The 13,242-nt window shown below is 48.1% G+C and overlaps 3 protein-coding genes across 3 annotated transcripts, besides 1 other annotated feature; all 3 read left to right on the forward strand.

Annotated features, from left to right (window-relative positions):
• Window positions 1–13,242: part of a sequence feature (contig 1.32 1..435990(1)) that runs on past both edges of the window.
• On the forward strand, window positions 57–5,455 carry ANIA_10256 (uncharacterized protein). The gene is made up of 8 exons (XM_050612942.1): window positions 57–291; window positions 374–890; window positions 935–1,289; window positions 1,664–2,271; window positions 2,349–2,604; window positions 2,709–3,562; window positions 3,793–4,500; window positions 4,568–5,455. Exons 2-8 carry the CDS (start codon window positions 375–377, stop codon window positions 5,204–5,206), a joined length of 3,936 nt encoding a protein of 1,311 aa, XP_050468793.1. The 5' UTR covers window positions 57–291; window position 374; the 3' UTR covers window positions 5,207–5,455.
• ANIA_02029 (uncharacterized protein) lies at window positions 6,349–7,883 on the forward strand. Its single transcript, XM_050612943.1, has 3 exons — window positions 6,349–6,642; window positions 6,693–7,055; window positions 7,124–7,883. Exons 1-3 carry the CDS (start codon window positions 6,382–6,384, stop codon window positions 7,823–7,825), a joined length of 1,326 nt encoding a protein of 441 aa, XP_050468794.1. The 5' UTR covers window positions 6,349–6,381; the 3' UTR covers window positions 7,826–7,883.
• ANIA_11322 (uncharacterized protein) lies at window positions 12,090–12,569 on the forward strand (the record flags this gene model as incomplete). Its single annotated transcript, XM_050612944.1, has 4 exons — window positions 12,090–12,188; window positions 12,276–12,335; window positions 12,442–12,468; window positions 12,498–12,569. 4 exons carry the CDS (start codon window positions 12,090–12,092, stop codon window positions 12,567–12,569), a joined length of 258 nt encoding a protein of 85 aa, XP_050468795.1.

Raw genomic sequence — 13,242 nt, forward strand, 5'->3', positions numbered from 1 at the left:
CTAGTTGTTTAGATAAGCAGGCCATTCCGGCACCTTGGGTCGCGCGACCTAAAAACGGGTCTAAGCGAGCTGCAACCACGAGAACACGAGAAGCATCGATCTCTTCCCACATAACCACTATATCACGTGGGAAAAGCCAGCCAGGTGTTATGGGTCCTTTGCCTATACAAGGACCTTAGACCTTAGTGACTCGGCCAAGGCCTGCGCTGTCCTGAAGGCGGTGAGCCACCTACAAGACTTCCTTGCAACAACAATCCTTCTTTCTCATTTCTTCTTTAGCGATTCCTTCTTGTACGTACGGCACGTCTAGATAGGAAGATCCATCTAAATACGTCCCTTAACATTAGGAATCGCTGACCAATCTCAATAATAGTATGAGGAGACCTTTTACTATGACAATGGAAGAAGAAAGCGTCGCATTGTTGCTACAGCAGCTCCAGGAGCTCCGTACAGAGATGCGGACTCAGAAACAACAGCTCCAAGAAGAGAATAACAGCTTACGGGCGGAACTACAGGCCGTACGGAACTCGCAACTGAGAAACCATCCACCAGTTACCACTACAGTTACATCCGCAACGCCCACCCCCTACGAACGAAGCTATCCCCGTCCTCGTCACCCGGATGTCGAACCCTTTACTGGAGAAGACCCTAAGGACTACCCTCCTTTCCAGATGAACCTTCGTACGAAGTTTGCAATCGACGCCGCCTGCTACCCTACAGAGGAGGAACAAGTTTACTATGCCTACAGCCGCCTGAGAGGAAAAGCCAGCCAGCGTGTACTACCATGGCTCTTGGCTCGCCAGAAATCTGAGACTCCCGTGCTATGGGCAGAATTCTCCGCGGTACTAGACAAGGCCTTTGGTGACCCTGACCGACAGAGAAAGGCTCTTGTACGAGTGAATACAATGAAGCAAGGGAAACCGTGACTTTGAAGAGTTACTTGAATGAATTTGACGAAGAACTTCTTAATGCTGGAGGGATTAATTGGGATGATAACCAGAAGAAGGCCTTGTTGGACACGGCAATTAATGTTGAGTTGCTAAAAGCCATGGTTGGTATTAGGCAGGAGGATTCGTACGACAACTACTGTAATCAACTGCGCGAAATCAACCACAACCTCCAGAGAGTGGCCAGGCTTACACGAAAAGGATCTCGCGCTGCTGTCCCCACGCATGTCGCTCGTACAAGACCAGCAGGAGGCTCTGACCGGACCGGGACCCCTGATCAAATGGACTGGGAAGCCACCCATGCTCAAATTGCAGCCCTACAAAAGGAAGTCGCGGCCCTCCGTACGAAAGGGACCAGGACCCCAAGAAAAGCTAGTCAGGCGCCTGCAGAGGAGAAGCAAAAGAGGTTGTCTGAGGGCAAATGCCTACGCTGCGGTGATCCTGACCACTTTATACAAGAGTGCCCTACAAAACCTACCAGGCGCCCTAGGCAGGTGGCCACAGTTCAGGAAGAACAAGACCAAATGGATGACTACAGCGAGAGCGAGTCGGAAAACGAATAACCTCTGTGCAAAGTCGCGTACAGAGGGGTTATACAGCTAGAGAAATACTACTTGATTGGCAAGATTTCAACAGCTCGCGCATGAATACCCCCCCATTCTTGGTGGAGGCACTAGTCAACCATACCTATAATGCTCGTACAATGATAGATACAGGCTGCCTGACCTATGGGGTAATCAGTGACAAGTTTGTCAAGATACATCAAATACCCACCATACCTATCCACCCGAAACCTTTCAAGGGAGTGACCGGGAATATAGAGGAGATTAATAAGATTGTACGGGTTCAGCTAGACATCGGGGCGCATACAGAAAAAGGAGCCTACTTCTATGTGATACCCGATAACCTGGGCTATGACTTGATCTTGGGACTCCCCTGGCTGGAGCAACATGATGGAAGGTTAGAGGCTAAGAGGGGCAGGCTGTACCTCTGTACTACTGGAGTCCGTCTATGGAGTACTACAAAGAGGCCCTTACCAAAGCTGAACATAGCACAGATATCCGCCGCAACCATGGGAGGATTTATACAAAGGAAAAGGTGCCGTGGCCAAGATATTGAGATATTTGCGGTCTCATTGGCAGATATACAGAAGGCACTGGCCCCAAAGAGACATATTGACCCCCGTACAAAGCTACCAAGGCAATACTGGAAATACCTAAGGCTCTTCGAACAAGACAAAGCAGAAGAACTACCACCGCACCGGGGAGATGGGATTGATCACAAAATCGAGCTCGTACAGGAGGAGAGTGGGAAGGATCCTCTAGTAGGCTGGGGCCCCCTTTACAACATGACCCAGGAACCCGTTGGGGCCTCCGGAAAACACTCTCTGAACTATTACAGAAAGGCTTTATCCGCGTGAGCCATTCCCCAGCTGCAGCCCCAGTACTCTTTGTACGAAAACCAGGAGGAGGACTGCGGTTCTGCGTCGACTACCGTGCTCTAAATGCCATTACCAAGAAGGACCGCTATCCATTGCCCCTGATCCATGAGACACTGAACCAAATTGGACAAGCCAGATGGTTTACTAAGCTGGATGTGTCTGCTGCCTTCCATAAGATCCGCATAGCCAAAGGCCAGGAATGGATGACTGCCTTCCGTACGAGATACGGGCTCTTTGAATGGCTAGTCACCCCTTTTGGGTTGGCTAATGCACCGAGCACCTTCCAAAAATACATCAACTGGAGCTCCGGGAATATCTAGATGAATTCTGCTCAGCCTATATCGACGATGTGCTTGTCTATACCAATGGGGACCTCCGCCAGCACCGGAAGCACGTACGAATGGTCTTGAAGAAACTGGAAGAAGCAGGCCTATATTTGGATATTAAGAAGTGCGAATTTGAGTGCAAGGAGACAAAGTACTTGGGCTTTATAATACAGGCAGGGAAGGGAATCAAAATGGACCCGGAGAAGGTGAAAGCAATAAAGGAATGGGAAACCCCTACTACTATAAAGGGCGTCCGAGGATTCCTGGGCTTTGCCAACTTCTACCGAAGGTTCATCCCTAACTTCTCAGGGATCGTACGCCCACTGAACAACTTGACAAAGAAAGGGACACCCTTCTTGTGGACTAAGGAGTGCCAGGATAGCTTTGATCTGCTTAAGGAAAAGTTTATTACTGGACCTGTCCTAGCAACCTTCAACCCTTCCTACCGTACGGTAGTAGAGACCGACTCCTCAGGTTATAATACAGGAGGAGTTCTCTCTCAATATAATGAAAAAGGGGAATTGCACCCATGTGCCTACTTCTCTAAAAGGAATTCTCCAGCTGAATGCAACTATGAGATCTATGACAAGGAGCTACTCGCAATTGTACGATGTCTTGAAGCCTGGGATGCTGAACTGCGCTCATGTGGAGAATTCCAAGTTATTACAGACCACAAAAACCTGGAGTACTTCTTCTCCCCAAGGAAGCTGACAGAACGACACGTACGATGGTCCTTATTTCTCAGCCGGTTCAACTTCAAGCTAGTATATAGGAAAGGGTCAGCCAATCAGAGAGCTGATGCACTTTCACGGAGAGACCAAGACATGCCTGATGATGAAGATGACAGGGTCAAGTCTCGTACGATGCAACTTTTTACAGAAAAACACTGGGGGAAGACGGTAGTTGCCACCCTCCGACCGGCGAAGAGCAACCATGGGAGCCGTACGAAAAAAGTGATATGTGGAAGGAGGCACTCAAACAGGATGAAAGATATAGTGAAGCAGTACTGTGCCTGAAAGATGGAGCAAGGAGATTTCCTCCACACCTACAATTGAAAGTCGGAATCTCAGAATGCCAGCTGGACGCCCAAGACCATATCCTCTTCCGTGGGAGGAGGTGGGTGCCTGATAGTGAACAGCTCCGTACGAGTATAATTCAGGCTGCACATGACTCTATATTGACAGGACATCCTGGCCGAGAGCAAACATATTTGCTGGTTAGCCGTGAATACTTCTGGCCTAACATGTCCCGGGATATCAGAAGATTCGTCCGGAACTGTGATATATGTGGGAGGACCAAGTCTTGGAGAGACCAGAGAAGGGGGCTATTAAAGCCCCTCCCTGTGCCTGATCGTCCCTGGCAGGAGGTTTCAATGGATTTCATTACAGACCTACCAGAGAGCGAAGGTTGTACAAACATCATGGTTATCACAGACCGATTAACCAAAGGTGTGATACTAGAAGGAATGTCAGAAACTGACTCTGAGAGTGTGGCCTGGGCACTCGTACGAGTACTTATAAGCAAACACGGGATCCCGAAGGCTATCACCTCGGACAGGGGAAGCCAGTTTACAAGTGATACATGGGCCCGCATATGTACCCTGACAGGGATCAACCGCCGGCTATCTACAGCCTATCATCCTCAGACTGATGGATCAACAGAGAGAATGAACAGCACAGTGGAAACCTACCTCCGCATGTATACCTGCTATGACCAGAAGGACTGGAACAGGCTACTTCCACTTGCAGAGCTGGCAATTAATGGCCGTACATCAACAGCAACAGGGGTCAGCCCCTTCTATCTAAGCCATGGCTACAACCCTCAGCCCATTTACCCCTACCGAGGAGGTAGAGCATCTAGCTGAAGAACCAACCAAGAGTCCTATCCAGAAAGGGGAAGCCATCGTACGGAAAGTTAAGGAAGCCCTAGACTGGGCTCAAGCCTCCATGGCCTATTCCCAACAGAATACAGAGAATCAGGCTAATAAACACAGGAGCCCGGCCACAAACTACCAAGTGGGAGATAAGGTCTGGCTAAGTCTGAAGAACATCCGTACGGACCGACCCAGTAAGAAACTTGACTGGAAGAACGCCAAGTATGAGGTTATAGGCCTGGTGGGCAGTCATGCTGTACGGCTGAATACGCCCCCAGGGATCCATCCAGTCTTCCATGTGGACCTGCTTCGGCTGGCTTCATCAGATCCACTTCCTTCCCAGAAGAATGATGATAGCCAGCCCCCTAGCATCATGGTGAACGGTGAGGAAGAATACATGGTAGAGAAAATCCTGGACGAACGTCGCAGGAGATACGGGAGAGGTCACCGGCTGGAATACCTAGTGAAATGGTCAGGCTATGCTCAGCCAACCTGGGAAGCTGCCACAGCTTTGGAGGAAGTACAAGCTCTGGATGAGTGGCTGGATCGTACGAAACAATATAGACTTCAGGACGGCTCACTAAACAGAGATGCATATATAAAGGCTAAAGCAACATGACCTACCCTGTGACCTGTACTTCCTACATAGAGGGAGGGGGGGGTACTGTTATGGGTCCTTTGCCTATACAAGGACCTTAGACCTTAGTGACTCGGCCAAGGCCTGCGCTGTCCTGAAGGCGGTGAGCCACCTACAAGACTTCCTTGCAACAACAATCCTTCTTTCTCATTTCTTCTTTAGCGATTCCTTCTTGTACGTACGGCACGTCTAGATAGGAAGATCCATCTAAATACGTCCCTTAACACCAGGGTATCAAACTTCCCACTCAGCCAAAAAGGGCTAACCCTCCTTGGAGAGCTAAGTTCTGACTAATATACTGGTTGTCGCAGGGGTTCATCTTGGTTTATCCTGATTCATCCTGTACACCTGTCATGGTGTACACAATGAGCGTCATATGACATTTCCATATTATCAGCCGGCGAACGCTCCTCCTTATTAATCAATATCCGGCAGCTTTCTTGCTCGATCATTTGATACGATTACACCGCCATAAACGGATTACAACTATCCATATAGGATGAGGTGCCTTCAGATACCAAGATCTGAAGCTCTCGAAATGTTATAAATTGCCTATAGAAATCGTAGTTAGGAGAAAAAGACCTTCAAATACAATTTTCGCTTCAGATATTAATCACATGACCATATGACGCTAGTAACCACCTCAAGAGCCCACAAATATCATCCTTAATAGACTACGCTCGTATAGTGATACAGTTTCCTGTCTTTGAATATAACGCGTATCCCACAACAGTTATGAAGTCTCTTGGTGTTTGTCGAATGAAATTTATCTACCCAGCAATGGAATGGGCCCAAAGAAATCCTATTCGAAAATAAATCTTGTGCTTTGGCACTGGCTAAAACAGACAAGAAGCACACCATCAACAACGGACTGCATACAGTGGAAAGCTGCTGGAACCGTTTCTGCTTTCTTGTCTTGGCTCTTTATAGCTAAGAGGCCGACGCTTAGCCTCTGTAATTAGCTCTAATGTTTCTATTAGCGTTCAAGTCTTTAGCCCTAATCAGACTAGTGGCTCATACTAAATCTGAGCCCTGCAGTGCCTACTTACCTGGCGTGTACCCAGGCCACCCAGGCAGAACTCGCCAAGCCGCCCCGCTGCCTATTTCAACAACTGTTATAAATTCAGCATCGTGCCAGGCTCATATCGTCGTTTCGGATGTCAGAAATGCCGGAACTGCTCTCTCTCCCTGCTGAGATTCTGCAGAACATCTTCGCCCAAGCAGACCAAGAAACATGCAGGTCGCTGCGCCTCGTGAATCGCCTCCTTGGTGAGATCGGGCAACACAATGTTTTCGAAACCCTGGTCATTCAACTCACACAGGATTACTACGGCTATGACCTGGAAAAGATCGTAAAACGACCAGACATTGCTGCTCTCGTTACTAAGATATATGTGAATACCTATGATCCCAACGAAGTCAGTATCGATTCCCTCTGAAAGGGCAAAGAAAGACTGACAATGCTCAGCCACAACTGTGGATGGGTAAAGATGAGACAAGTGAATCTTTGGGGGTTCTACTTGGGCTACTGAGTCGACTGCCTCGTCTACAGAGTGTAGTCCTGCGCTTCCATCCTGAGTGCCCTGAAGACGATTCTTGGGGCGAGCACCCGCAGGGAGAAGACTTTCGGCAGGCTGTTATGCAGGAAGCACTGAGTACTTTCGCTGCCATGCCTCAGCTAAAAGAGCTCGGGTTGCGTGATCTGTGGAATGTTCACGATGAAGAACCCAAGGTTGTCGCAGATCGGAACACGGTTTTATCGAGACTCGAGTCTCTCCGACTTAACGTGATCAATGTCAATCAAGGCATGCAGGGGAGCTCTGATTACCACGTATGCTCCCAGAAACAACCCTAAAATCCGCCTTCGCGGTATAGTCTTCGACTAATGATCTAAAACAGAGAGAAGCTCCCCAGAAATTCTGGCCCGCCCTCCCTTCCATCTGGCTGAAACCCGCTTTGTCAAACCTCCAACACCTAACTCTCTACTCAACAATGTACACCGGCTTCTTTCCTAAATGTGACCTGGCCGATCTGCACTTCCCCAAACTTAGATCCCTCGCACTGGGAAACCACGTCTTCGCACACGACTCACAACTGAGCTGGATCCTCTCACACAGCTCAACCCTAAGCGAGCTCTATCTCGACGACTGCACTATCCTCTTCCAAGCTGCCGTATTCGCCGAGAAACTCGACCTCTATGAAACGCGTCAACATACCATCCTCCCTCCCAGCAGCTTCGCCCCGCATCCGAAACTACCAGAGCATAGTCTCTATGCTGCCTATAGTACGCGGTGGGCGGACTATTTCCGGGCCTTCAAGGAGGAGTTGCCGCACCTGCGGAAATTCAGGTTCGGGCATTCGCCAGACTGGTGGGAGGATGACTCAATGCCCTTTGAGAATGAGGAGAGTATAGAGATTGGATTTGGTTCTGAGAGCTATCTGGTGTTTTGTGATGGATATTTGCCGAGTGAATATATGGAGAGGATGATCTGGGATAATCCCGATGAGAAGGGGGAGGCGTTGGAGCCTAGCAAGGAGGATAGGGTTGCGTTGGAGGAGCTCTGTAGGAAAGTCGGCGTCATGGTTACTTTGGAGGATTAGACTTGGAGGTGATCTATACAATGGGATAGCGCACATACATAGGACAACTAACGTGGTGGAGGAATAGTGACGTTCCAAGTTATCTCAGATATATTCGAGCAAAATTCGGTAGACGAGCGCTATCTAGCATCAAGCACACAAACCCCAGATACCAATGCAAAATAATCGTGAGAAAAGACCGGTCACTTCCTCCTAACCTCAACAATCAATCTCAAAGCATATATCTCAATAATATTTCTTCCTTCTATATCCCTCCAGCGGTTTTCCATCCGTAACGAACGGACTAATGACCATCTTCTGCACCCTCATCTGCCTCTTCACAGCGAGCCCTTCGCACCCCCATTAAAACAGCCCACTCTTTGATTCTCACCCGATCACTAATCTTCGTCCTTGCACAGATCTTCGAATGCACTCCAAAATCCACGCCCTTCCCAATATACTATGTGCATTGACCTTGATATGCTGTAGGAGACTCTGGACTGTGAGTTTGTTCAGGAAACCAACTTGTCTAGGAAAGGGATTTAGTTGCAGACATTTGTGAGAGGGCATTAAGGTCCAGATAGTAGTAGTGAAAATGAAGAGAGAGATCCTTGAACTACCGTCTGAATGAGATTTGTTTTCTTATTTTTGCACTTCGTTCCGAGTAGGCTTGAAACAGGTTTATGACTACACTTGCGTCTTCGGAGGAAGGGAATGAGGCTGTGACTTCTTATGCGTTGTGATAGCAGTATTTGCAGTGTGATTTATTCTGAGTACGGGCCTGTGGGAAGATACGGTAGCCAATAGTCTTGCCTTGACTCATCTCATCCAGTTAAAATAGAGCATTTGGTGACGTGGTAGCTCTGTACTGGGAAATGGATACTGAGTGCAAGCAAAAGGGTTCTATAGATGCGCTACCTGCTAACACTCTCGAGTCACCTTGTTATGCAATCAAGGATACCCTAACACTGCCAACTGCAGACTCCAGTGCATGCCAATTACCCTACTCTATTCTAGTCCCATGATTGTTCATGGTGTTCCAATCCACACTGCGTTACTCTACAGTGTAAGTAGCCTTTAAAAGAATACTCTCTATAGTATGTACGGAGTAATGCTACCCCTTACGGAATTCACAAATTCCATATTTTCCGGCTCTCGGACTGCTTGCCTTGAGTATATAGCACTCCAGAGCGCAACTCATGCCGTATTCCGCCACCAGAAGTCATGCTCTAAACTTATCGCCCTGGGTTTTGTCTCTGTGCGTGGTAATACCCTATTACTACGGCACAGATTATCTACTCTAGCACACCTCATGGCAGCTCGGGGACAGCTTTCCATGCGTCGAAATTGTAAGCAACTTGGCTACTATTCAACTCCTTCCATACTTTACTTGACAAATCAAAAGCTGATGACGGCATGTTGATCCCCAGATCAATAGGACCTACCTTTCAAAAGATGGGTAACACAGTGCCCAGACACTTGTCACTGCCGAAGCTGGGCTAGTCAAATGTGTGTGTTGCTGCTGTTGTTCATATGCTGGAGCATCCCAAGATACATGCTTCCAAGGGTGCCTCTGAGCCCTTACAGAATCTACGGCTAGGCCTTGCTGGGAGGAGAGCGGGCTCTAGTGACCATCTACACGTCAGGCATATGACTTTTCGCTTCTAAAGCCAAGGGGCCTGGTCAAATACTTCACTCTCCACTCTTTTTTTCTGGGGATTGGCCCAGCCACGAATGCTATCTAGGACCCCTTGTATCAAGTACACGGTCCAGCGGTCTTGGTTTGCATAGCGGCCGGTAGTGTGAGCCTCTTGGCGAATTTTTTCTTCAATTCTACCAGCAGTACGCAATCAATATGCTCAGGGAGTAACCACGACCTCCCTAAAAGCACCCATACACAGTTCAGCAAGCCGAAATCGAAATGAATTTGCATGCACACGGACGATGTAGAATTATGACTGTCCTTTTCATCTATTCTCGCGGTGTATTCCTTGTCTAAGGAAAGCAAGTAGGAACTATGTTGGGTATTGTGTATCTAATAACATCAAGCTGACACGTAGACATCAGGTCTACATGCTCATAGCTCTATCAGGAAACCAAAGCTACGTCCAGCCCGCCAAAAGCAATAAGCTTTTCTTCGGCGCCAGGGAGGCCTTTCTATAGGCTAGAAAATGCGCCGTCCTGATGCCAGACACGCTGGAATGATGCTGAAGGGGTCCCGTGAGTCATGATCTACATTATACATGCATGGCTGTGCTACTCTGGTAGCCTGCTGACCTGCAAACAACCAATCCCATTCTTCAACCAGCAGAATATAGACAATTTTCACCCTGGATTTCCCAGCTGCAGCCCCTGAGCCCAAAATAATATCTCCGAGCCTGATGACTTGTACGAGCACCGCAAATCCCCCTAAATATCTTCAGCTTCCAACTACCTAAGCACATAAGACCCCGAATCACACTACAGGATGCATGTGCGGGCTCAGCTTCGAACCATAGGTGATCTCAGAAAGGCTAATTGTGGCCATCACAGTAGTTGCTACGACAGTGAGGACCGATAGCTACAGAGTTTTAGTATTTGCTGTTTATGCTCGTTTTTCCTTTCGTTGTATGTTGTCAGGTCCCTCTATTGCCAATTTAATCACTGAATCTGAAGTGTAACTAGCAGGCATTACCCAGCTGGCCCCTGGTTGCTATGCCGCCCTTGTCCGTCCTCCATCGTAGCTTTAGGTAGCCTTGACCATGGCTATAAGCGTAGGGGTAGACTTGGCTCGAGTACGCTCCATTCATACCCTCCGCATCTATACTTCTTAAGAATAATTTGGCGAAAGTAACGCGATATCAGACTCACTGCTTACCATAAAGCCTTCTCCTGCTTTGAATATCGCGCTGTTCTGGGCCACTGTTCAGGAGCTCAAAAGCCTAGTCTGACAAATAAAGTGATATGTTTCCGTATAGGCAACTACTACGTCTACTAATACATTTGTAGCTTGATTCCTAACCTCAAGGAAGTTTTATCTCCAATGCGGGGATCCCAAACAAGGCGAATTGTGCATATAGGAAGGACAGCGCGTCGGGATTGCTTGCGCACCTGTTGGCGCCGAGACTGAGGGTAAGGATCTGCGAGCATGGGCATTGAACACTTTCCAGGCGGCCATAACAGGAAGGTCTGGGTAATATTGTTGGATCCAGCATTATTGCTTTTAAGATAATGGCCATTGGAACTCACTCAATAGTCTGTACCTGTTTACTGCTCGGGATGGGCATTGCTTTTTACATCTCTATAGATTGTATGAAGAGGCTAGTCATGGGTGACTTTTCTCCTCCTAGTGCTCTTACAATGCAATATACTAGAGGACACGAGTATTGCGTCCAGAGAACTTGCTAGACACTAGCCGTGATCATAAGGAAGAAGAAAATACGGACAGATCATCGAACAGATTCCAACGGAGGCAGTTAGAGTAGTCTTCAATCAATGCTCAGGGACCAGGAACCCCGCTTTATCCATAGCTTCTGAAATTTCGACTCTTGGAACAACCTGAATATTGAACATTATGTGCTTTCTCAGGCTGTCTTTGACTTCATGATTGACGAGTGAGATCGCGGAGTCCAGTTGCCTGGAAACTGCAGCCTCATTTGCAACTTGCAACATGTAAGTAGTCTATCCTTGACCTCTTGCGATCAACTACCCGCCGGAAATCTCGGTATTGTTGCTATAGGGTCCATTTCTAGCCCCACTCTGTAAATTTTATACTGGCCTGATCTGACCTAATTTCTTCAGCTGGACTGGGGCTTTCTGTGTTGAACCTGTGCTCCTGACAGCGTAATGTGACCTGGACAAGGCATGATTGTGTACCCTGATAATTCAATGACAGCAAGTAAAGGAGTGGGATTTATGTACCTGGATCAAATTTCAATGGTCTCCGCAACTTGGTATCTGAGAGGCGACTGGACACATCACCTGCACTCCGCTTTGTTGTACATGTTCTATGAGCGCATGTTTTTGCTCGGGGATTCCCGATCTTAATACCCTAGGGCGTTCTGCAATACGTACGATTCTATTCTTGTCCCAACCGCAAAGATATTCCTGAAGCCTGTCTCGATTAACAGAGAGGCGAGTTGTCCAAGGCCGCTGCTCCCTGCCTGCTCATGCTGGCTATAAGTACGGCCATCTACCCTTGTGAACTCTGATCTTCCTTCAATCCATTCCAACTCAACATCATTTCACATCTCTCAGTCTATCCTCACTAAAAGGAAATCACCAGCTACAAGTATCAACCTTCAAGATGAAGTTTTCCTTTCTTCTCCCCATCGCGCTATTCTTTGCTGCCGCTCACGCTGGGCACCCAGAGCCAGAACCTGTTGAATGTTCCGGTGTTGGCAGTGTAAGCAGTCCAATTCCTTCATTCATTCTTCCATATCCCTTTTGAGAAAATTCCATGGAAGTTAAGACGCCAATGTTACAAATCCAGATCACCGCCGCCGCTGATGAGAACGGCGATTACTACGAAATCTGCACGTGCCCCGAAGGTGTAAGTTCATTCTCATTCTATCCTTCCACAAGAAATGGCCAGATGGCCCTCGTACTATATGCACTCTGCTGAGGCCGGAAGCTGACGATTGAATGCATGAACATAGACTGAGAGAGCCCTGCTCTACACTCTGGTACGTTCCACTACTCTACAATCGCGCAGAGCAAGGTCTATCTTCGAGTTCGGATGCGCGTCCATAGTGTCGCACCTTGTCGCACTGCAGCAAGTGACTGACGGCGAACAACAATAATACAGGCCGGTCCCCCAGGCGGATATTTCTGTGCCCCGATCTAGTCTATCAGGCTCTTTTCCGCGGCAATGCTCTACTGCGGCTTTAGTTGAAGAACTAGGGGTATTGACACAGAGTTGAGGAAGCATTAACGTGCCTTTGGGGAAGCAGTGACTAGCTATACCTTTAGTGCAATGGGTTTCTCCTAGGCGACTTTTTGAATACCTAAAGTGCACGCTCTCCACGCTCTCCACGATCTATCTAGAACTTCTATCTCCGTCTTGTAGAGATACTGTACAGATTCCTAGAACTCAAATGCGCGTTCTCTGCGCAGGCACACTCCTCACATACTGGCCTTGAGTCAGCTACAAACACTCCCCTGATCTGCTTCATTGAGCATGCCGTCCGGACTTATTGACTATCTGCATGCAGCGCAACATATTGGCCGAATGTTTCCGACAGGTCGACTCAATGCTGCTAAAAATGAGAAGCCTAGCGTCAGGATTATAGGTATCGTGTCTCATTGGGTGGGCAGAAGGGCTGCTTACCAAGATATGTACTTAATAAGCAATGGCTAAGGGAACTGTACTACGGCTCCGCAGACAGGTTACAGGTCTAACCGAGCTGCAACCTGCGTTAACCACGTTAACCTGCCTGCTCCTGAAACCCTTCTGAATC

This window comes from Aspergillus nidulans, chromosome VII (genome assembly GCF_000011425.1).
Source record: "Aspergillus nidulans FGSC A4 chromosome VII".
NCBI lineage: Eukaryota > Fungi > Ascomycota > Eurotiomycetes > Eurotiales > Aspergillaceae > Aspergillus > Aspergillus nidulans.

What these genes read in the sequence shown, in the direction of transcription:
- ANIA_02029 (XM_050612943.1), top strand. Translation starts at nt 6,382, where the DNA reads ATGTCAGAAATGCCGGAACTGCTCTCTCTCCCTGCTGAGATTCTGCAG. An exon ending in ATACCTATGATCCCAACGAA is followed by an intron (nt 6,643 to 6,692) that starts GTCAGTATCGAT and finishes GACAATGCTCAG; the next exon opens with CCACAACTGTGGATGGGTAA. An exon ending in AGGGGAGCTCTGATTACCAC is followed by an intron (nt 7,056 to 7,123) that starts GTATGCTCCCAG and finishes GATCTAAAACAG; the next exon opens with AGAGAAGCTCCCCAGAAATT.
- ANIA_10256 (XM_050612942.1), top strand. Translation starts at nt 375, where the DNA reads ATGAGGAGACCTTTTACTATGACAATGGAAGAAGAAAGCGTCGCATTG. An exon ending in AAAGGAAGTCGCGGCCCTCC is followed by an intron (nt 1,290 to 1,663) that starts GTACGAAAGGGA and finishes TGATAGATACAG; the next exon opens with GCTGCCTGACCTATGGGGTA. An exon ending in GTACATCAACAGCAACAGGG is followed by an intron (nt 4,501 to 4,567) that starts GTCAGCCCCTTC and finishes GAGGAGGTAGAG; the next exon opens with CATCTAGCTGAAGAACCAAC.